At 35.4% G+C, this 22,700-nt stretch overlaps 1 protein-coding gene across 1 annotated transcript in view; it reads left to right on the top strand.

The window, feature by feature from the left end:
• The window catches only part of COL12A1 (collagen type XII alpha 1 chain), a 106,812-nt gene that overhangs the window by 68,538 nt on the left and 15,574 nt on the right, over positions 1-22,700 (top strand). Inside the window, exons 38-55 of the mRNA XM_063096287.1 lie at positions 70-189; positions 1,333-1,479; positions 2,251-2,367; positions 2,493-2,639; positions 3,183-3,257; positions 4,478-4,617; positions 6,630-6,753; positions 6,926-7,069; positions 8,522-8,686; positions 9,960-9,998; positions 10,100-10,238; positions 12,268-12,410; positions 12,720-12,829; positions 16,641-16,790; positions 18,182-18,259; positions 19,520-19,606; positions 21,017-21,070; positions 22,136-22,231. Of these exons, the coding sequence (XP_062952357.1) occupies positions 70-189; positions 1,333-1,479; positions 2,251-2,367; positions 2,493-2,639; positions 3,183-3,257; positions 4,478-4,617; positions 6,630-6,753; positions 6,926-7,069; positions 8,522-8,686; positions 9,960-9,998; positions 10,100-10,238; positions 12,268-12,410; positions 12,720-12,829; positions 16,641-16,790; positions 18,182-18,259; positions 19,520-19,606; positions 21,017-21,070; positions 22,136-22,231 (2,075 nt within the window). The remainder of the gene's footprint in view (positions 1-69; positions 190-1,332; positions 1,480-2,250; positions 2,368-2,492; positions 2,640-3,182; positions 3,258-4,477; positions 4,618-6,629; positions 6,754-6,925; positions 7,070-8,521; positions 8,687-9,959; positions 9,999-10,099; positions 10,239-12,267; positions 12,411-12,719; positions 12,830-16,640; positions 16,791-18,181; positions 18,260-19,519; positions 19,607-21,016; positions 21,071-22,135; positions 22,232-22,700) is intronic.

Raw genomic sequence — 22,700 nt, 5'->3', positions numbered from 1 at the left:
TTACAAATTTTTGTGCTCTCTCTCTGTGTCAATGAAAACTCAGTAATGTGTGCCAATGTTTGTTTTCAGTGGGACTACTTCCTCCTCAGAACATACACATCTCTGATGAATGGTACACAAGATTCAGAGTGTCCTGGGATCCTTCACCCTCTCCAGTTCTTGGATATAAAATTGTATATAAGCCAGTGGGTAAGGAAGCAACTTTATCGTCATAGAAATGCATTGGAGGGTTATTTGCATATGATAGAGTTCTCTTTCCCATCCGTTGCCATTGGATTCTTCTGCTATTTCAGTTATCACATCAAGTCCCTCCCACCAGAAGTAATGTTTCTGGAAGTAACATTTTAAGCCAAAAGTCTGAAGTACCATTGTTACTATAGGTGTAGATGAGACTCCCATTAAATTTCATAATGAAAAGTTTGACCTAGTCCACAAAATTGCACAAATCAAAGCTGCTTGTGTTCAGACATGTCGTGGTGTTATGATCGTGAAATAATGCCTATTTAATCAATATAAACTTCTGTATTTTTTCCATTATATCCTGGTATTGTTCCTTTTAGGGCATAGATTTTATGCATTTTAGTTTATTCATGACAGACTTGCATTCAGCTTCCCACTGACATTTTCATTTAAATCGATAAATTACTCACTATCTTTGTTTCCATGTTCTGTCTATATGCTTAGCAAAATTGGAAGAAAAATACTCTTTGTACCAAATTTGCTAGGGCATCTTCCAAGCACCCAGGAGGGGTATGAAGAAGGAAAAAATGAAAAGAGAAGGCAAAAGAAAGCAACATGAACCTGGGCAAGAAATGGAAAGAGAACTTAATGGGGAAGGGGAACTGGTAATCAGGGACCTCGGTAACCAAACTATGTGGAATAAGGTCCATGATAAAAGTTCTTAGATCACCTCTACAATGGATCAATAAATGTTAATTGATCACCTATTGTATGCAAAGCAGTGTGCTGGCAAAGTAGGGCTTAGAAAAAAGTCTTTGAAGAGAGTCTAGTGTAGTTGATTGTGTGATTGATTTATTCATTAAAGAAACCATTGATTATACACCTACTACATTCTAGGTGCTGTGCTATGCTTTGAGACTAAGAGAGTGGAGAATTCAGTCTCTGCTTACAGTTTTATATTCACCAATAATGCTTACAGTTTCAAATTCACCATATAACATAGCATGTGCTACGGTGAGAAAGTGCATAAGCAGCTGTGGGAATTAATGGTATTCATCCTACCATTTGACTGTAAGTTGGATCTTTAATTTTAAGCAAAATTTGATGCTAGTGATGGCATATTTCTATGTATTTTTGTGATTGTTATTAAAGGTTCCAATGAGCCCATGGAAGTCTTTGTTGGAGAAATGACATCATACACATTACACAATCTCAACCCCAGCACCACCTATGATGTGAATGTTTATGCCCAGTACGATTCTGGACTCAGCGTCCCCCTGACAGATCAAGGCACTACATGTGAGTCATGGATCTTTTCATGGTTCTAAGTAAAAGTGTAGTACAAATTATCAGGTCATCGTGTTTTAATTTTAACTTCTTCTCAACAAATGTATGTTTCTTCAGCATTAAGTAAGTAGGCCATTTTGTGTCCAGTTAAACCAAATACCTATCTAAATCCATAAGTAATATAGTTGGTATTCAGAATATGTATGTGATAATGAAATGACATTCATTTCACATAAAATATTATATTTTGAATTTTAAAAGAAAAATTATAGAAATTATCTTTTTATCCATGAATGATCTATAGAATTAGAGTTGTGATGCTATTTAGTTTTTCTTGATATTTAATGTTAAGATATATATTACCTAAATTTACTAATTTAATTTGGTTGAATTATTGAATCATGATTACTGATTTGACCCACAGCTAGATTTTATTGTTAACAGGGCTTTGATAACTGTTTAAAGACTTGGCAGATACCTTTTCATAAAACATTTTTATTCTTTTTCATGAGACTTAGACATATTCGACATTCATAGTGTTGAGAGGGGACAATGTGGAATTCTCTTTCCTTAAAAATCAGAGATAAAAAGGAAGCTCTGTTTTGGATGTGCCACATTCTTGTATGTTTGTTTCTTATATGGAAACCTTAAGATTTTATTCATTTACTTCTTTCAGAAACAGTGGAAGTTTTAAAATTGTTTTATGATTAAAAGCATACTTTGATTTTTTTGCCTTTATTTATATTACAAGTAAATCTATTTCTTTCTTTCTTTACTTTGTAGTGTATTTAAATGTGACAGATCTGAAAACTTACCAGGTCGGATGGGACACATTCTGTGTCAGATGGTCACCTCACCGTGCAGCCACCTCCTACAGGCTAAAACTAAGCCCTGAAGATGGTATGTGTGTAAAATAAATAAATAAAAGTCAAGAAGATGCCATTTTTTGTATAAAATGACATATAAAAATGTCTTTAAATATAATTGATGATGACACTGGCCTTTTCCCTTGTTGTCATAATCAGGAACCAGAGGACAAGAAATTACAGTGCGTGGATCAGAAACCAGTCACTGCTTCACTGGCCTTTCACCAGACACTGATTATGGTGTCAATGTTTTTGTGCAGACACCCAATCTCGAGGGACCAGGTGTACCTGTCAAAGAACATACCAGTAAGTTTTTGAGTAATCTGGAAAATCTCCATAAGGCTTCCGCATAGAATGCTCTAGGTGTGGGAGACTTAAGTGACTCCCATGCAGACACTTCTTCCCATGGGTAGCAATAATGATGGGATGATGGATTGCTGAAAATGGAGTCTTTGGCTGGTTCAGGACCTTTGTCCCTTTATCTGCAGCAATGCCAAGTTGTCCCTGTGACACAGTCGGTGCTACTTTTAGGAGAGAACTAAAGTAGGGAGAGGGCGAACATGCATCCATATTAGTAACTTTTATTCATTTCACTCTATGTGAAGGCTTTATGTTCTCTCTTTAATTCTTTGCTTTACTTTCTGTAGCTGTCGTTGATGTTGAATGACTACCAATGACATCAAATTTGGATAGAATAGAATCCCCAGTATGTCAATGCCAATGAGGCTGGAGCCTTATTTTCTAAGACTTGATTTAGTATCTAGGGTTTATATTGCTCTTAAAATTTACTTTCTGGGATATGAAATGTGCACATGTTGTATTTTTCTAATTACTGTTTTTAAATTCTAGCTGTAAAACCAACAGAAGCCCCTACGGAGCCACCCACACCTCCTCCCCCCCCCACCATTCCACCAGCCCGGGATGGTAAGTACTGCTGAGTGGGGAATAAATTCAGCTGATAGGAATTTATAGACTTATTTATGCTGCATGCACATCATTTACATTTATGATTTATATTGCTGAAGAGGTTTTAGATTGAATGAAAAGATTACCAGTAGTTTTTTCCTGTCCCTCTCTGGGCACATTTTGGTGTGAATAGAATCAATCACAAACCACTCCAGCTCTTCAGCTGAAACTCTGTTTCTTCAATTTTGCAGATTGGAGGTCTAGAATACCTTCCATAGCCCATAGTCACATGGTGGGCATTCTTTACTGCTGGATGCTGGTACCAATAGGCATTGTACCTTTTTGGCTATATCTGCAACCTAACCTCAGAGGCCTTTGGCTTCAGAATTCCTGGCTTCTAACCTGAGAAGTGCCCTCGATTACCTACAGCTAAAAACATTTCCATTCATCAAAGTTTGAGACATAATTGTCATTTGGAGTGAACTCGTAAAAAGAGATACTGAACTATTAAGGCTGGTCTTTCAGTCATTTGGGAGCAATTCTTTAGTGCTTTATCAAATTAAGTTTAAGCTAATTAACTCCTGGATTATTCTTTTCCCACATTGTGTTTCCAGCATTTTTTTGGTGTGTGTGTGTTTCCGGCATTTAACAGAAAGCATTTCAGATTTTAAAGTGTTTTTCTTTCATCTTAGGAGGAGGATCTAGAATGTTACAAGTCTGGAGATTATTATTAAAGATATTTATTTTCTTGTCTTCCTACCCATATATGATTCTAGTGGCCTAATTTAAAATTAAAAAATAACTTATTTGCACCAAATCTTTGATAATTATATGTAGAACCTTTAAACCCACTGATGGCTGTCCTTCAGTCCTGGACATTGTTGCTTTTCATTTGTTGTTTAAAGTTACTTGAAGAGTTCCAAGAGGCAAGAGCATATCTTTGCATAAGAGATCTAAACAAGTGGAGTAATTCCAGAGCAGGAATTGAGGGTCAGTTAGACGAGTGCTTCTCAAATTTATTGTGCATATGAGTCATCTGGGCATATTATTGCTGATTCTGATTCAGGAGGTCTGGGGTAGTGCCCAAGATTCTACATTTCTGACAAGTTCCCAGGCAGTACTGTTGCTACTGAACCAACCTTTGAATGACAAAGTGTTACACTAAATTTTTCAATTACGTAATTTCATTTGAACAGAAGAATTAATCAGATTTGAGGCTTCTTCTGATTTTTTTCCAGTATGCAAAGGGGCCAAGGCAGATATTGTATTCCTGACTGATGCCTCTTGGAGTATTGGGGATGATAATTTTAACAAAGTTGTAAAATTTATCTTCAATACTGTGGGTGCCTTTGACGAAATCAGTCCTGCTGGGATTCAGGTGAGTGTCGGCCCACCAGTGGCTACTAATTTGTAATGTCTTGCCGTTTTTTTTAAACTTCCTTTTGTAAGTAGAAAATCTTCAATATAAACTATGTTTTGACCTTTACTATTTGCTATTTCCTTAATACATGTATTTTTGGAAAGAATTGGGTGTAAATGATAAATAAATAAAAAATAAATATTCCTCTAGTTTTGTCTTTGGCTAGATGATATTTTTGTTGGAGAATTCTGATTCTAACTTCCTGTTTACAACTTCCAACAATGATACATTTTCATAAAAGGTCATCCAAAGTTCTGGACATGAAATGCATTATGATTGTCATGCCCTGTAAAGTTAGAAGAATCAGTGAAGAATAGTGGCAGGAGTGGGTGTGTGAAACCTGCTGCCTCTTCTGTCAATACATTACAGATAAGACCTTGACCAGAAGAATGTTCATTATTGACCCAAAGGATATTTCTTTTGTTTTCCAAAAATGATAGCTACCAATTATCTTGCTGTGGATTCACTCCGAATTTACTTCTTGTATCAGAGTAAGAGCTTAGAGAAGTTTATATTTTCATGAAAGGCATCAAAGAATAATTCATCATTTAGCCCCGACCTGCCTGTGAAGTAAGAATCTCCTCCACCTCTTCCAACATACCCATAAACTGACGAACTCTCAAGCCCAGTGGCTCTGAACTATTTTGGGTGTCTTCCCAGACCCCTCTGAGAATCCGATTCAAGCTATTATTAGCTATTTCTTGGATTCTGCAACCTTGAAGACCCACTTCAAATTCTGTTCACTTCTAGAGAGGCTCCCTGATGGCTTTAGACATTCCATCCTTCTGAAGTATTTTGTCTATATTGCTATTACAGCAAGCATCACTTTATATTGTCATTATTTGTGTGAATCTCTTCTATCTAAATCATTGACTTCTTAAAGCAAGAAACTGTACATATGTAAGTATTTTTAATTCCCTTCTCCTTTTCTTTCCTATTCTTTTTGGAATACATTTTTTTTTCATTTTGGCAGTTTGTACTTCATTGTGGCATCTTAGAGGCATTATGAAAATAAGAGATTTTGAAATAAAGCATAAATAATTTCAAAAACAAACCATACCTTCTTTTATGAAATAGTACTTTATGGAATATACTACATTTCAAACCTCCAAATAATCCTGTGGACATCATTTCAATCCAAGAAGAGTTAGCCTAATTATAGTTATAATTTTGTGTCAACAACCAAGCTATTTTTTTATCCTTTTAGAAATTAGGATTTGGTTGTTTTTTGGTGGCTGGCCAGTAAAGAGATCTGAACACTTGACCTTGGTGTTATCAGGATCATACTCTCCTGAGTTAGCTAAGCGGCCAGCCCATATTTTATTAACTTCTATGTACCAGTTACTTTGTATACATGATTGCTAGTCCTTAAAACAACCCTGTAAGGTAAATATAATTATCTCCATTTTACTGATAAGAAAACTAAAGCCCATAGGTGTAGGGAATTTACCCAGCGTCACACAGCTATTAATTGGCAGAGCTAGGATTTGAGCCCAGTAAATCCTGAGTATGAAGTCTGTACTCTTTCCACTAAATCAAATTTTCACTGAGTTTGTGATGAGTGCTGATTATTATCAACATTTTTACATTACCGTGAAGAATGGATATAGTCAGTGAGAAGGAGCAGTTGGCTGAGAACCAACTGTTCAGCTAATATTTGAGTTCAAGATGGTGTGTTCTCATTTCTAACCACTGCTCCCCAGCTTTACCCATCTCTTCCTATATCCTAGGGAAGGCACCAAATGAATATAGCGTGTTTTAATTATTTATGACAATTTCATTGAAGATTAGACATTAGAGACTTTAATGAGATGAGAGCAGTCAGTGTTACAATATTAGCTATAAAGACCTTATAATATTGTCAGGTCTGAGACACTTTTTTCCCCTATTCTGCAGCTAGAGGAATCACTCAAAGACTGAAGTATAAAATGGGATGAGTTACACTCACTGCCAACCACATTTCCTTTCAGGTTTCATTTGTGCAGTACAGTGACGAGGTCAAGTCTGAGTTCAAGCTGAACACATTCAACGACAAGGCCCTGGCCCTTGGGGCCCTCCAGAATATTAGGTACAGAGGAGGAAACACAAGAACAGGTACAGTTAATCAGAGTATATGTAGACATTCACTTGCCAAAGCATTGGGAGGGTAGGACTGAGTGTATCACCTCATTCTAATATTCAGATTCTCATTAATTGGGCATGGGTAATGGCATTTGGATAGTTTTCACTGCGGTGACACTAAAATGTTCCATGCCACTCTCTGTAGGCAAGGCCCTCACATTTATCAAGGAGAAAGTATTGACCTGGGAGAGTGGCATGAGGAAGAATGTCCCCAAGGTCCTGGTTGTGGTCACAGATGGTCGGTCACAGGACGAGGTCAAGAAGGCGGCTTTGATTATCCAGCAGTCAGGTAAGCACAGTCATGAATTTGATTGCACTCAATATTTTAGTAGTTTTAAATTGTTCAGGAATGATTGCAACAGACCAAAATTGCTTATCTTACTTTATTGGTCTTGTTTTACTCTGTATTCTACACCCTTTCTCAAAAATGACATGGTGTGTTCTTTGTATAAGATGTGATTCAGAGCCTGTCAGGGGGAAAATTAATTTTCCCACGGGGGCTAGAAGGCTACAGAAAGTAATGACAGTGGGGTAATTGTAGAGCAGGCTTCCTGCCACAGCAGAAATGAGTTTTGATACTGGTTCCTGTGCAAGAAGAGGCATAGGGAAGCCTTTAGCTTTAGCACATCCATCCCAGCAGATGCAGACCTAATACAGACTTCTGAAAGGTACTGCTAAGAAGAAGTCTCGAGGTCTCAGGGAGACATCTCTGGGGTAGAGCCTGCCAATCAAACATCCCAAGAGCCTCCTGGCAACACTGCCTTTTGGATTAGTTATCTAGGATTATTAGAGATGAAGCTAGGTCTTTCCAGGGCTTGCATTAACAGTCCCCCTTCCCTGCCACCCCAAGCAGGGTCTGAGGTGGACATATTTTTAGAGCAATTACCATGGTATGCATGGTCTATTGTAGTAAATTGTAAAGTATTTCATTATGTGGAACTTGTCATCTGCACATACATGATTTTTTAGCTAAAATTATGAGTCATGATTACTGCTAAATCATACCATCTTTCAGTAGAGGTGATTCTTTTTGTTGACCTTTTTATGATTTATTGCTGTTACACCTTGTATCACCTTGAGCTGATTTTTGCATATTTTGGGCTCATGGCTGATTTAAGTTGAGGTTATGAATACTTGCTTCCCAAGTTCTCTTATTTATATCTAATTATATCCCTAATTCCTTATATAGCCCTTTTTTTCTGATGTTAATGTTAAATTAAGCTTTTGGAGTGAAAACTATTTGTATTAACCTAAGTAAAGGGAAGTCCATTACCAGTAGAAATTGTATATTCCATTTCCAGGTGGCCAGAATGCTGCCTTTGAGCCTGAGTTGGCTGAGAAAACCAGTTTCAAGAATTCAGATTTTAAAATGAGCCCATTTTTGGCTTCTTAAACTTAATATATTAATGGCTGCAGAATTCACATGTATGTAAGGGCTGTGTGGATCTGTGGAAGGCAATGTGCACCACAAGAAGTCTTTCTGCTGTTAAAACCTTCTTATAATTGTTAGGATTTTATTTTAGGAAATACAATTAATTGAATTTTATAAACCAGAAAATAGGAAGACCTGTACTTTAATACATACATACTTATTAAAGAGAGTTCATGTCAAATAAAAGGACTTGCTGCATACACTAAGAAAATACAGCATCATTTCTGATAAGATTTTAATTTGAATTACTCAGACAATAAAGAATAGGAAAAGGAATATATGATTCATTCTATAAATGCTACTTTGCAGGGTTTAGTGTCTTTGTAGTTGGTGTTGCTGATGTTGACTACAATGAGCTTGCCAACATTGCCAGCAAACCAAGTGAACGGCATGTGTTCATTGTGGATGACTTTGAATCTTTTGAGAAGATCCAGGACAACCTAGTTACATTTGTTTGTGAAACTGCCACCTCAAGTAAGTCATGGTCAATATGGATCCCTAACCTCACTTGTTTTGAAAAATAATTACTTAGTAGACAATTCTCTGTTCTATATGGGATCAAGTCTGTGCATAAATAGATCCTGGGAAACCACTTGAGAATCTGATGAATCATTGTCCCTATTGAGATCATGCTAAATGCGTGCATGTCAGAGTCCATTTTTAGCCTTGAAGATGTAATTCCTTGTATGGAAATAAAGAATTTTAATATATCCCTTTCCCACCATCCCAAAGCCTGTGACATTTGGGTAAATTAACCTTCAGCTTAAAATTGCTTATATAGAAGCATTTCTGTGAGGTGAAGGCTTTCACTATTAGTAATCAATTGGTATTCGTTTTGTCAACATCCGTGCTTCTAGAGAGCAACGAAAAAACTGTTGTGTGCTCCATAGAAATTCAGTTGGTTCCCATTTGTTTGTTTGGGTTTGGATTTTTCTTATACCAAGACCTCAAGTTCAGCTTTTAAACTACAGTGAAGGACCAAAGATTGCTTATTTAAGTCAATTTATCCTCTTCCCTATTCATTAGCACCAATTCTTGGGGTATGAGATTATGGAGACAATTATGTGGCTAGTCTAGACCCCTGATCCTAGGCAAGGCTATGCTTTACAAAAGTAATATTCATACCCCCCCCATCAAACATTATATTAAAAACTCAGAACTCTAGTTAGAGTAAACAGACTAAAGTGGTTTACTATGAAAACTCATGCTGAAGCCCAGAATGAAGCTGTATTGGTGAAAGTGAGAGGGGGGCTAGAGTTCTCTACTCCAGGTGGTCTGGATGCAGCCCTCTGGTACCCACAGCTCTGGGGGTTCAGGGTGAAAACTACTGCATGCTCATTTCCCTTCTACGATGAATGGTAGCCAGTGCGGGGCTCCAGGGCATGGCAGGGAAGAGGGTTGGGGAGAAAAAATTCCTTCTACCTTTGCATAAATCTAAGATTTCCTGGGAGAGAAATTCTTTAACCTGTTAAACACATTAATTCTATTTTATTGTTTTTAAGAACACTGTAAAATTCCAATTGGACTAGAGGATGTTTAGAAAACATTTGTTACACGGGTTAATAGTATAATTTCTCCTATACACAGGAAGTCTACAAGAAATAACATAACAAATTAAATTGATAAGTTTTTTTATAAGTGAATGAACAGTTTCATGACTTGACATATGTACGTTGCTGCTTTCTGCATGTATAATGTTTGTACTTCGTGTTGGTGACTCATACTTAAAGAACACTGTACATTGCAGGTTGTCCGCTTATTTATTTGGATGGCTACACCTCACCAGGTAAGCATTTTTACCCTTGGGCTAATTAATTTTAAGATTTAAGCAATAAAATAATTAAAATGTACTCATTTTAATATTTTCTTTTCTTTTTTGATGTAAAGGTTTTAAAATGCTTGAAGCTTATAACCTGACAGAAAAGAATTTTGCTTCTGTACAAGGAGTCTCTTTGGAGTCAGGTTCCTTCCCCAGCTACTCATCCTACAGGCTTCAGAAGAACGCCTTTGTGAATCAGCCTACGGTGTAAGTGTGACAACAGGAGGTCCTCTTTTTCTTATCATGGCAAGAGGTTCTTGGAATCTTTGCTGGCTTCCTAGAATCCTTTAGGATTGTCAGATGACTCCTTATGTCTGACCTAGTTTGGTTTTCTTAAGTACAGTTGGGTTAATTGTCTTCCATCAGGCTACCTAGTGATTTCTACATGAGAGACTAAGACTCAGCTCTAATTATTCCCAGACCCAAAAGTCTCATCCTAGTACTGCAGTATTATGGATTACTTGCCCTTTTGAATTGAAGGCTAGGGTTGTAGTTATGCTTCTTCTAAGGGAGGCTGTTAAAGCAGGAAGGCAATTTACTATTTTGAATATTTCTCCCTTGGATGGGATGGAATAAGTGCAAAATGAGAGCAGCTAGTCCTTTTAGAGTCTCAGACCTCTAGAAAATGAAAGGCTGTGGTGGTTTTGCTTGTCCATGAGCAGACAGGTGGCAGTTCGTTTTTATTGGCCAATCCTATAGCAATTGTTGTTATTCTACTTCATGAAAGTTTGCACCTGGGCATGCTAACCAAAATATGTATTTCTTATTCATTAAAATGAAAACTTTTCTTATGTTAAAAATATGTGTTTGGCAACTTACGGAGAGAAAAGAAGAAGAAGAAATAAAGTATCAGAAACTTAGGAAAGAGTCAGAAAATGAGTCTGAAATTTGAAATGCTCTTGGAAAGCTGATGAGAAATTCAGACTAAAACCAGAGATAATTTATTTTAACGAGGCACAGATCATATTGTAGTTTGACCACATTGTAAGTTCCCGACTCTTTTATGGTTAACCACATTGGTTCGAAGTTCTAGGTTTTTTCAGTGAACCTTAATGACCAGTGCTTAACTCTTTCAGTCACCTACAGATATGATTCCTACGTGTTAAGTCATTATGACAGCCTGCTGTTCTCACAAGAGTCAGAACCCTTGACTGAAAGGAAAGAAATGTGAATGCCATTTAATTATTTTTTTTCTCAAGCACTAGTTAACTAAGGAAGAAGAAAAATGGGCTGGGTGAGAGATGAGTTAATATGGAGAATTGTTTTTAACATGGAATATTATAAAGATAGTTCCTGAACATATAAAAGGCATCATGTCAGCTTGCCCAGAGCATATGTTTTAAGAAGCAAGATAGCATTATAGTCCAAAAAATACTAGTACATGGAGCCTCAAGAGAAATTCTGTGCCTTCTGCCAAAATTTGTGGGGGAATAGCTTCTTTTCTGTCCAGGAATTGATTATCAAGGCCTTTTTTCTGCTTTCAGAGAGAAAGTGTTATTAAATGGTCTCAGACAGAAAACCATCAATTCAGCCTCCGAGATTCCCCCAGAACACTGATTGAGTGAACTCTGGCAGGACACATGGGACTGAATTTGTTTGTCTCACAGCCTTAGAGCCAAGAAACATTTCCTTTTAATTAAATCACATCCCTTTATCATCACTAAACATTTACACATGTACATGGCCTTAACATTTAAAATTGGTTTTGTTTTTTTGGGAATATGTGCACTTCTAGAATATGTGATTTATTTGATTTCAGAGGAGGAATTTGGAAGTGTAAAATCTATCAGTAATAGGGAAAGAGAAATTAAAAGCTTAAGCCATTTTACCTATGGTCTCATACCTGACATTGAAAATTAGGTATATTTAGTAAGATTCATTCTCTTTAGATGATATCCATAGTTATAATGTTTATCACTCTAAATTTATATTATTTTACAACTCTCTATATATCTAGAAAAAGTTAGTTATTAACAGTGGGATAAAAGACTATTTGACAAATTTCCGAGACTTTTATAACTTTATCAAATTATAAATAATCTATTGCTACTTATATAATGGGTATTTAGTGTTTGTTCTTTTGATGTGTTTCCTAAACTTTTCTACTTCTAATATGAAGCTAGATTATGACAAACAGCCTTTAATACTACCCATAATAAGATTCTGGTTCAAATATTTTAAATAGTTTCTGTTTCTGATGCTAATCCCTATTTATTTATTTTGTTTTATTCAACAGAGACCTACACCCAAATGGACTCCCTCCTTCATACACTATTATATTATTGTTCAGACTTCTCCCAGAAAGTCCCAGTGATCCTTTTGCAATTTGGCAAATCACAGACAGAGACTACAAACCACAAGTTGGAGTGATTGCTGATCGTAAGGATTTTTCTTGTTTTAAGGCACATGCATACATAGTTTTGATTAGGTTTTTCTCTTTCCTTGTCTTTTTTCTTCAACAAACTTCTGAATATGTATATTTATTTGAAATATGCTTTTATGTTTAAACTTTTCCAAATGTAATACATCAGTAAATATTCTGATTGCATTTTATCACAACTAATCACAAATCACAAATAATTTTTGAATTAGTGCACTTTTTAGAAATTTCTCCAACAAGAATTATAATACTTCCAATAAAAAGTATACCATGCATATGATTTAATAACAATTTTATGTTGATTACAGCTTCTAGCAAGACATTATCATTCTTTAACAAGGATACAGGAGGCGAGGTGCAAACTGTTACATTTGACACAGATGAAATAAACACATTATTTTATGGGAGTTTTCATAAGGTAAAAACATCATTTATCTGAATCTTATTTCCAGCATAAAGAAAATGACTTAAAAATTAAAACTAATTTCTTTTATTATTTATTTCAAATGCCATGTTAAATTGGTAGAATCATAGCTATGTCTTTTAAAAATAAAATCTTATTTTGGAGAATTTGATTAATTCAAAGAAGAAAATTTAATCTAAAATAATAATTCTATTAACTGAGATATAACTACTATTAATAGTGATATATTTTCAATGCTTATATCTTTTCAAAATTTGAGTCATACAGTTTATACAATATTTTTCACCTATTTTTTCTACTTACCATTTTATTGTGAACATATATGTCATTTAATTTGAAAAGTTTAAAAAATTTAGTTTTTCTTTAATTTTAGTGGATATTTTAATTGATAATATTATTCTTTTATAGAGAATAGTAACCTTTTTTGCTTGCTTGTTTATTGAGGAGTTATAAACATGCCAGTGAAATGTAGAATAAACATTTTTGCCAGTCCAAAAGTTATCAATGTATACCAAAATAATTAAGATAAATGTTTATAAGACTAACTTTTACATGAACACACTTATTCTCTAAAAATACAATTCTCTAAGCATGCAGTCAGTTCTCTAAAAAAATCTTATTAAATGCTCTAAGATGCATTCTAGGGGATTGTCTGTCTTGGTGATTTTAGTTAATTTTCTGTATGTCAGCATCCTGAGCATAGTAGACCTTTTCTGTCAGGCTTGATTAGTTGACAGAGTACTGAGGTTGGAAGCATTAGAAATGGAAAGAACGACCTAGGTTAGGAATGGACTTATCTAATGGTATTTCTTCATCCATCGGATTTCCTTAACAGGAATACCAGTTGTTACACAAGTGTCTAAAACTTCTTCAGTATGGCATGCAGAAAGATTAGCCCCCATACATAAAAGACAAATATTTCCAGTTCAGTCTAACTCTGAAGTGAAAATTGAAGAACCTTCCTCTACTTGAGTGGACTTAGCAGGATTTCTTGCTATTGCTCTTCCTGAGAAATCTTGGTTATTTTTCAGAATGTTTTTCTTATTTATGAATCAGATTCTTGACAAGTGTGGTAGAGGACTCTCTTCATTGAGCTCAAAGAGGCTTCTATGTTCACATTAGTGATAACGAAAAAAACCAATAAAGGAAAAGTGAAAATCTCTAAGTATAATAGTCTATCTATCTACTTAAAAACTTACAGATTTTCATGGCGATGTACTGTAAAATAAAAGCCTTACTGGGAAAGCAAATTCCAGTTTGGTGGATTTTATTCCCTTCAACTGTTTATTAGATAATAGACTTTGAATCTGGCAAAGTTTTTATAAACTTTTTTGGCTCAATGTTATGCCTATTAAACTTACACTTGAATAACTTGCTGAGAAGAACTATTTTATTTTTTCTTTCATATTCACTGCAGATATTGAGACTCTAATCTACTAAATAACTGACAACCAACCATTTAGTAACAGTTATTTTTAAATTTCCAACTTTCATGGAATGCTTCATTTTATTTGAGTCAAAAAGGGCAATATTTTTCAGAGGTGTATAATAATGGTCATTAATTATTGCAAGTCAAGATAATTATTTTTGTGATATTCCTTTCTTCATTCCATTTGCCTTCCCAGAGAAGTATTTGAATTCTTGGGTTTTATGTAATGCCTTTTCTTTCTCCTTCTCACAAGCTTTGTCTTCTCTTTCCAGATTCTCTACCTTTTTTTCCATAATCTGTCTTTCTTTAGTTCCTCCTTTTCTTTTTCACTATGCCCTTTTTCTTCCTCCATTCCTCGACCCCATTCTTTTGTTTATGTTTTATTGAGATGTCATTGACATTTAAAAATTGTAAATATTTAAATGTATGAGGAGGTATTTTGAGGTACATATACATTGTGATCTCCACAATTAAGCTAATTAACATATCCATTACTGCTACACAGTTGACATTTTGTGTGTATACGTGTTGAAAATATTTAGTCCAAATCTAGCTTCTTAGCAAATTACCAGTGTGAAGTATCCCACCCATTCTTACTTATCCCATCAATTCAAGTACTACCGTCAGTCACTATCTGCTATTCTTTACTGAGCTGAGGATTCAAACATTCTTCTTTCACTTTCCATGAAATGCATCAACTGAAGTTCTTCAATCATGGGAGGAGAATGAGAAGGACTCAGAGCAGGAAATTAGTGACAATGACAGGGAGAGGATCCTTTGGAGACAGGGGATTAGCTAAAAAGGTTTAATTAGGGAAGGACAGTTTTTACTTCTTGTGGATTCCCTTGAAAAGCTTTTTTTTGTGTCATCCCTTTTACTGTTAACATAGGTGTGAGAATTTTATAAGGGAAAGAACTAGAATAGGTGGAAAAGTTTTAGGGAATGGCAGAGCCTAGGAAGGGAGATGAGTGACAAGAGGATCCCTATTTCTTTCTACTGGTTTGTCACTAACAGAGTTTGAGAGTTGAGAAATAGGTTGGTCACCTCAAATACTTAGGACAGTGATGAAAGATGAAGAGCTCAATCTGAAATGTAACTCTGTGTTTAAAATGCAATAAAACATATTGAATAAATTGCAGCAAAATGTGTTTTTAATATGTGCTTCTTGATGGTTAGCATTGAAGGACAAGTGCACTTGGAATCATTTTTATACAGATTAAAACAGTTTTGATTTCGAAATAATTTTTTCTGGATACTGTGATTGTTTAGATGCTTCATAAATATTTGTTTCTGTGGCTGTTCATATAAGAGCCAATAAAAAAGTTTTAAGTTTTGTTAAATAATAAATATACTGGAAATACCCTTGAATTCAATATTAGTTGATTGCCTTGGGGGCATTTACACTTTATTTTTAGTAAGCTATGTGTCACTTTTTTTATAAAAGCAATATGTAATTCATATATATCATTAGATTCACTAAACTAATGTTTTGGTGGCAATTACATGTGGGAAAAATATTTAGTTCAAAAATAAAACTTTAGAAATTGTTCTTATGCTTATTGACTTAGAGAATGTAAGGGAATTCCCGTTCCTTTTAACTTGCTGCCAAGCTTCTCAAATTAATCATCAAGTGCTTGAATATTTGCGCTGTGATAAGTGGAAACGATGAGCATAGCCATAAAGCTAAGGATTACCCATGACCATTCTTTACATTGCTGAAATACAAGTGTTTTGTGAATTATCTGTACTAATAGATTTCTTAACATTCTGTGTGTCTTCAGTAGCAGACAGACAATAAATCAATATAAGCTTCTTTCCGAAAAGAAAAGTGAATCCCGAATTCTATTTATTTCCAGAGATTGATCTCTATAGAAGGCATGTGCTAATTCTTTACTGTGTTAGGTATCTATATGGTATACAGGTTCCTTTTGGCTTATACTGGGGAATAAAACACTAAAAATTGAATTTAGCAAAATCAGTGGAGGACATCTGAGGCTTCTTTGTACTGAGTATAATAATATAGACATGATTTATTAACCTCTACTTGGACAGTGCTTTATAGTTTGCAAAGTTGTTTCATCCACAGCATCCTCTTTGGTCATCTCAGTAAGAGTACACAGTGGGAAAATAAAACATTATGCGTGTATCTGTGGATGAAGGGAACTGAGACCCAGAGGTTAAGTGGCTTGTTTAATTTCATATTGTTAACAGATGACATTTCTGGTTCTTAGATTTTTAGTTCAAGACTGTTGACTTGGGATGATAATGGCTTAAAACAAACTTTTTTAAGAAAAAAATCTGTGATCTGAAATATGCAGATTCAACTATTTTTTGGGGGGGTAGAAATTTTATAATGAGAACAAATTATCTTTTTAGGTTCATATTGTAGTGACTTCAAAAAGTGTTAAGGTTTACATTGACTGCTATGAAATTATAGAAAAAGACATCAAGGAAGCTGGAAATATCACAACTGATGGTTATGAAATTCTTGGAAAACTACTTAAAGGGGAGAGGAAATCAGCCACAGTAAGTATGATTTTTTATTTTTCTTGTTATTTTGTGTTAAGATTGAAATGGCAGAAAAATAGCTCAGTGGTTTTATTTATTTTTTTCTCAGTGAGTTTTAAATTGTCAAATTCCTTGGTCAGGTTGAAACATTGGAAAAGTTACATTGAGAAAATATGCTATGAACAGAACATAATAATGTGCTTTACTAGAAACGAAATACGATGTTAAGGCACTGGGGAACACACCATGTAGTCATCTTGAAACAGGATCAAATTGGAGAGTACAACACAAATAGTTGCCAGAATACCCAGTGAAATCTAAAATAGTGCCTTTTTTTGCTCTTCAAAGATGATAATTGTTAATTCAAATTTGTGCAATCAAAACATGAAGCATTTGTGGACACTAGCTGTGACTGTCACTAGAGCCTGTGTTCCCTTGCAGAGTCATTTGTCTGTCTCAGAAGGATCTGTGTAGTAGGGCAGCCAATGGACTACATTACTTGCACATTTCATTGCCTCAGGTATGAGGCAAGAGCACACCAACCCTATTTACAATGCTATATAGTAGTAAAAATTTGAATCCAAAGTTTTCACGGTGGTAGGCTAAGTGCATATTAAAAATCAATCAATGAACATATTGTCCTAAAAGCAAAACTAACCTTTTTGGCTTCCATTATTATTTTTTAAATGGCATTGTTTGTTTAATTTAGCTTTCTTCCAACGGACAGGATTGTCATCTAGATCCATAAGGGAATTTTTTATTCTACAATATAAAAACAATTAGTTTAAATTTAATATAAATATGATTAAAATTAAAACTTTTGGTAGAATATTGGATTTGATATTTAAATAGTATAATTATATCAGGTTTTTAAAAGAATGACTGTCTAAACAAACTTTTCCTTTTTTTCAAAAGTGCTTTATTTTTAAACTGTAGAAAGATAAGAAGGTATATGCTATGTTGAAATAGTTGAGGCCATCAGAAAAATTACTAGTCAGCCCCTAGGTAACAATTTCTGAAAAGAAAAGCATCAATCGTACAATAAATGAGGAATTATTTCTTTAATGTTGCTTTTCTACAAGGACAGACATTTAAGAGTTGATTTAAATGTATGCAGTCTTCAAACTCATTTAAATACAGAAATTAATTAAAAAGCAAAACAAAATTCTTTCAAACATTTCAGTTTAGCCAAAATGCTGAATCAGGAGTAAGAACTGCGCATATGCATGTCACTTTACTGTCACTTTCTCTTAGGCATATATTCTTAAGTTTTCCTTATGAAGTAAGGATCACATTGTACTCTGGAGAGAGTCTGTGTGAGAAGTTGGCAAAGGTTAAAATGAGGAAACGTTAATATATAAAATGTTTTTCATGCATCTTTAGCTGATGTTGCTGTTGGTTGTTTGCAGTTCCAAATCCAGAGTTTTGACATTGTCTGCAGCCCAGTGTGGACGAGTAGAGACAGATGCTGTGATATCCCCTCTAGGGTAAGTAAAACAGGATATATCCTGTCGTGACTTTAGTAGTCCTCCAGGAATAATCCCCTGTGATGCTGGCTGTCTGGGAGAGGAAGCAGCACTGAGCAGCTGCATCTCCAGGAAGAAGCTAAGGGGCACACAACACGTGCATGCTCATCAGCTACCACAGGTCAGGCCAGTGCCTGTGTGACCTGTCCCTCGCAAGCTAGGAATGCACAGACTATATCTGGAAATTCTGCCTAACAAAAGTCCTGCTGAGTCAATGTGTTCATAAACCTACTTACTGCGAAGCCCTCCTGCTGCTTGTAAAATATCAGCATTTTACAGAATAAACCAGCACATTTTTGGATATCTAAGGTTTCTTAGATGGTAGAAATAACCATATTTCTTTTTGAGATGCTGGCTTTCCATCCATAGTACTGCGTAGGTGGAAATAGTTAGAAGTTGAATGTTGGTGATATATTTGTAAATTCTGGCAAGCAAAGAACTGCATACATCCACAGGATGAATGTGTATTATTTATTAAACAGATATTTATTGAGCACCTATTATGAACCAGGCACTATTCTGTTTGCTAGGGTTACAGCAGTAAAAAATGAGTATGCTAGTGAAAGACAGTGGGAGAGAAGTAATTACCTAGATATATACGTTCTCATAGAGTGAAGATCTTAAGATGAAGAACAAATCAGGGTAAAGGGCTACTGATGACTTCTAGTGATCGGCCCTCAGTGGTAAGGTGAGGTGTAAGCAGAGTCCTGAATGAAGTGAGGGAGAGCATTTCAGCTGGTGGGAAATGCTGATGCTACAGTGTGCTCTAAATAGCTGAGAAACATTAAGGAGATCAGTGGGGCAGCACTATAGCGAAAGTGAGGGGGGGGGAGTAGTAGGCAGTGAAACGGGCAGGGTGGTGGGGTGCTGATTTGCAGACCATGTAGGGCCTTGGAAGTCAGGGAAAGGATTTTGGATTTTTTTCTGAATAAAATGGGAGTCAGTATTTCAGATACACAGTGTCTCTCTAACACTAGATTAGAGAAGATTGTATTAAACCACCATTGGTCTTGTAAACTGAAATTTCCTAAAATAAAGCATAAAATAAAGATGTAAAGGAACAGAGCAAGTTTCAATGTAAGACTGTTTGTATTGGTAACTAGACACTGTTTTTTCCAGTTGGGAAACAGACTTCCTTATGTATGTAAATGGGGTGGGAGATGGGGAGTTGGTTTTTTCCCCCTCTAAATTCATAGGTAAATATTCTTTTCACAATTTCAGAGAGATGAAGCAAAATGCCCTGCTCTTCCAAATGCTTGCACATGTACACAGGACAGCGTTGGACCTCCGGGACCTCCAGGCCCTGCAGTAAGGAAACTAAAATAGTCCCTCTGGTTTTCTGTTTGAAATCTTTGGAGTTATCATCTGTTTACCACTATGGAGTCTGTAAAATGTTTCCATCTGTCCATGTTTTCTGAGATAGAGCAAGCTAAATTGTAGACCATCTTTGTAGTATACTTAGAGATTGGAAATGAAGGAAATCAAGAAGAAAATTCAGTTCTGGTATTTGACACATTTCTCCAGCCATGCAGGAATGATGATATTGGCTAGTCTTCAAAAGATTTTCTCTTAGATATGAACCTGGATTTTCATCTATAATTACATGATTTTGAAAATTCCTTACACCTCCTGAAAGCTGCTTGAATATATGGCATAGAGCCATGGTTGAGAAGCTAACCCAGGAACAACTTGTTTAGAACCTAAAATATGTGCACCTTATATAGCAGACATATCATAACATATAAAAAGGGTAATTAAACATATTTGGTATCATAAACTCTGGGCGAAAGTATTGGGATCTAGAATAACTTGAATGAGAAGATTATGACCAGATCTGTTCACGGGGGGAGGGGAGACCAAGAAAATACTAGGCAAACATTGAAAATTGCACTGATCAATGCGGAACCCCTTGATTTAGTCAACCCAACATCTGACCTGGGTCAGTTTTGAGGAATGGAAATGATAGCTCTAAGCACTATTGGCTTTTAAGAAAATGAGTAATTAAAATAGCAACAACTGGGGATTCTCAGAACACCAAATTTTGCTACCCTTGGATCACAACAAATAAAGTTAATTGACTTTAGATTAACTACAAATCAGCCCCTCATATACAGAATCAAAATGTCATTGGAATTACCATAAATTATTTTTTTTAGTACTGGTGACTTACCTGATTTATATTTGTAATCGTAAAATTAAGATGTTTTTGAGAAGTTAAGAATTTTTTTTTTCTGTGATTGTATGGTAACATTATTGGATGTCACTATCATATTTATTTCTTCTTTGTTTAGTGGTCTCTGAATTCCTGTTACTTAAGTACATGTTCTAAGATTCTGAGAGATTTAGGATGCTCTTCTTTTTGCATATTATTTTCACTGAAGAATGTAATTCACATAATTCTAAAACACGTTTTTCTCTTTACTATATTCAAGTCATGTTTGTTTTTTCCAATAAACCTCACATTTTCAAATGAACTTCAAATTCTGCTAATAAGAAAAGTTCAGAATGTAAAAATAAGATACGAGTGTACAGAATTTTGAAATTCTCTTTTCCCATATAATTGTATGACATGAAATATTTACTTCAATAGTTTGCAGGTAGCTGTAGAAGTGCTGATTGTCAGGAGAATGCACTCCTTCTTGAAGCAATTTTAATATATCTACTTCTTCTTACTTTCCTTATGTTCACACTAAAATATGCTCTTCCTGTGTATTTTAGGGAGGACCTGGTGCTAAAGGTCCCAGAGGTGAAAGAGGTATCAATGGGGCAATTGTAAGTATGTTTTAGAGTGCATTTAAATTTTCATCTATATGTTGAAGTCTGGTTGCTCAAATTTCCTCTGAGGGTGTGTGTGACCGTGAGCAAGTCAGCTCAGGTTTAGTGTGCCTCAGGTAACATAATTACCTCTATCTTGTCTCTGGATGTCAAAATGATGGGTTAAATTAGTCAGAAGAAAAAAATCTATACAATGCATCTCACAGGTGTAGCAATTACACATGGGAAGTCTACAGAAGAACCTTAAGGGTTCTGTTGGAACATGGGGAAGCAGATGGGGTGACCTGACCCCACTGGGAGCAGAGCCCCAGTGTCAGGAGAGGTTCTGATGCTACTCTTTTTTTGCTTGTCTCAGAAAAATGCTGAGTGGTCAATTATGCATTCTCTAGGGGTCACTGGGCCTCTGCCAGTTCCACACTGGTCTTCCATAAAACAACCCAAGTTTCCCAGTGGAATATTTTATGAAAATAATGTGTAGTTATTAATAATGTGGTCATGATATCATTAATGATAAGCTAACCCAGTTAGGAAAGGGAGAGGTTGTGGTGCTAACCCAGGTCTGACACCGAGTTTGTGCCCTTTCCACTTAAGTTGCCAAAGAGCTCTAGACAGCGCATCTAATCCATGGATATCTGTCCATTCCTTGCTTGATTTATTTATATACTGTAGTCACAGAAATAAGCTCAAGTCTAACAGAAATCAGGACTAGCTTAAAATAAATCAACTCATTTGAGCTTAGATCTCCTATGAGTCTATCAATATAAATATACAAATACATTGTATTCAATGTATTTTAGTTAAAAAAATCTACTTCTAATAGGACTTTTATGGAAATTTAAGTGCTCTTGTGAATTCAGTGTACTTTCTAATTGCTCTTTAACAAGTAGTAAAGGGAAGAGAGGAATGGCATTAATAATACTTTTATAGATGTATAGATTTCTAAAATGTTTGCAAAGATTATATGGTTGATATGTTACAGTTATGAGACAAGTTTCTGTCTGAATGTTAGCACTGGAGGAGCATTCCATTCCTTTGCGGTTGTCTCTCACTTGTGTATTTTAGGGGCCCCCTGGTCCCCGTGGAGATACAGGTCCTCCAGGCCCTCAGGGTCCTCCTGGCCCCCAGGGACCCAATGGACTCTCTATTCCGGGAGAACAAGTAAGCGCAAAGGCTGTCTGTATTAAATGAGAGTGGGGGGATTAACATTGAGTTTAACTGGAACATTTTCTATATTTTTGCCAAACTCAAGTGGTTTCTCAGAGAATTCAACAAGGTTAGTCACGGAGGCAACGTCTTTTGATGGTGATTATTTCAGATATGTAAATAGTATATGTAATAATATATAACTGTGCAGAAAAATTATTGCTTCTTATTTGACCTTTAAAAAATTTTCTTATTAATGCATATATCCCTTATATTAAACTATGTTCTTTAAAAATAGTTATATTATCCCATAATTATATAAAATTATCTGCAAAACATTGGAAGTGGAAATTATAATGTAGCATTTGTAGTTTAAAAAGTGAGCATTAATCCAAAAAATGGTTTATTCATCTCCCTTCAAAAATACCTTTCTGTGCTCATCTCTGAACCCTTGCACTGGATTTATGAAGTGATAAAGATTTCA

This window comes from Cynocephalus volans, chromosome 5 (assembly GCF_027409185.1).
Source record: "Cynocephalus volans isolate mCynVol1 chromosome 5, mCynVol1.pri, whole genome shotgun sequence".
NCBI lineage: Eukaryota > Metazoa > Chordata > Mammalia > Dermoptera > Cynocephalidae > Cynocephalus > Cynocephalus volans.
Note: the sequence above shows the minus strand (reverse complement) of the source record. Positions and strands in the feature narration are given on the sequence as shown.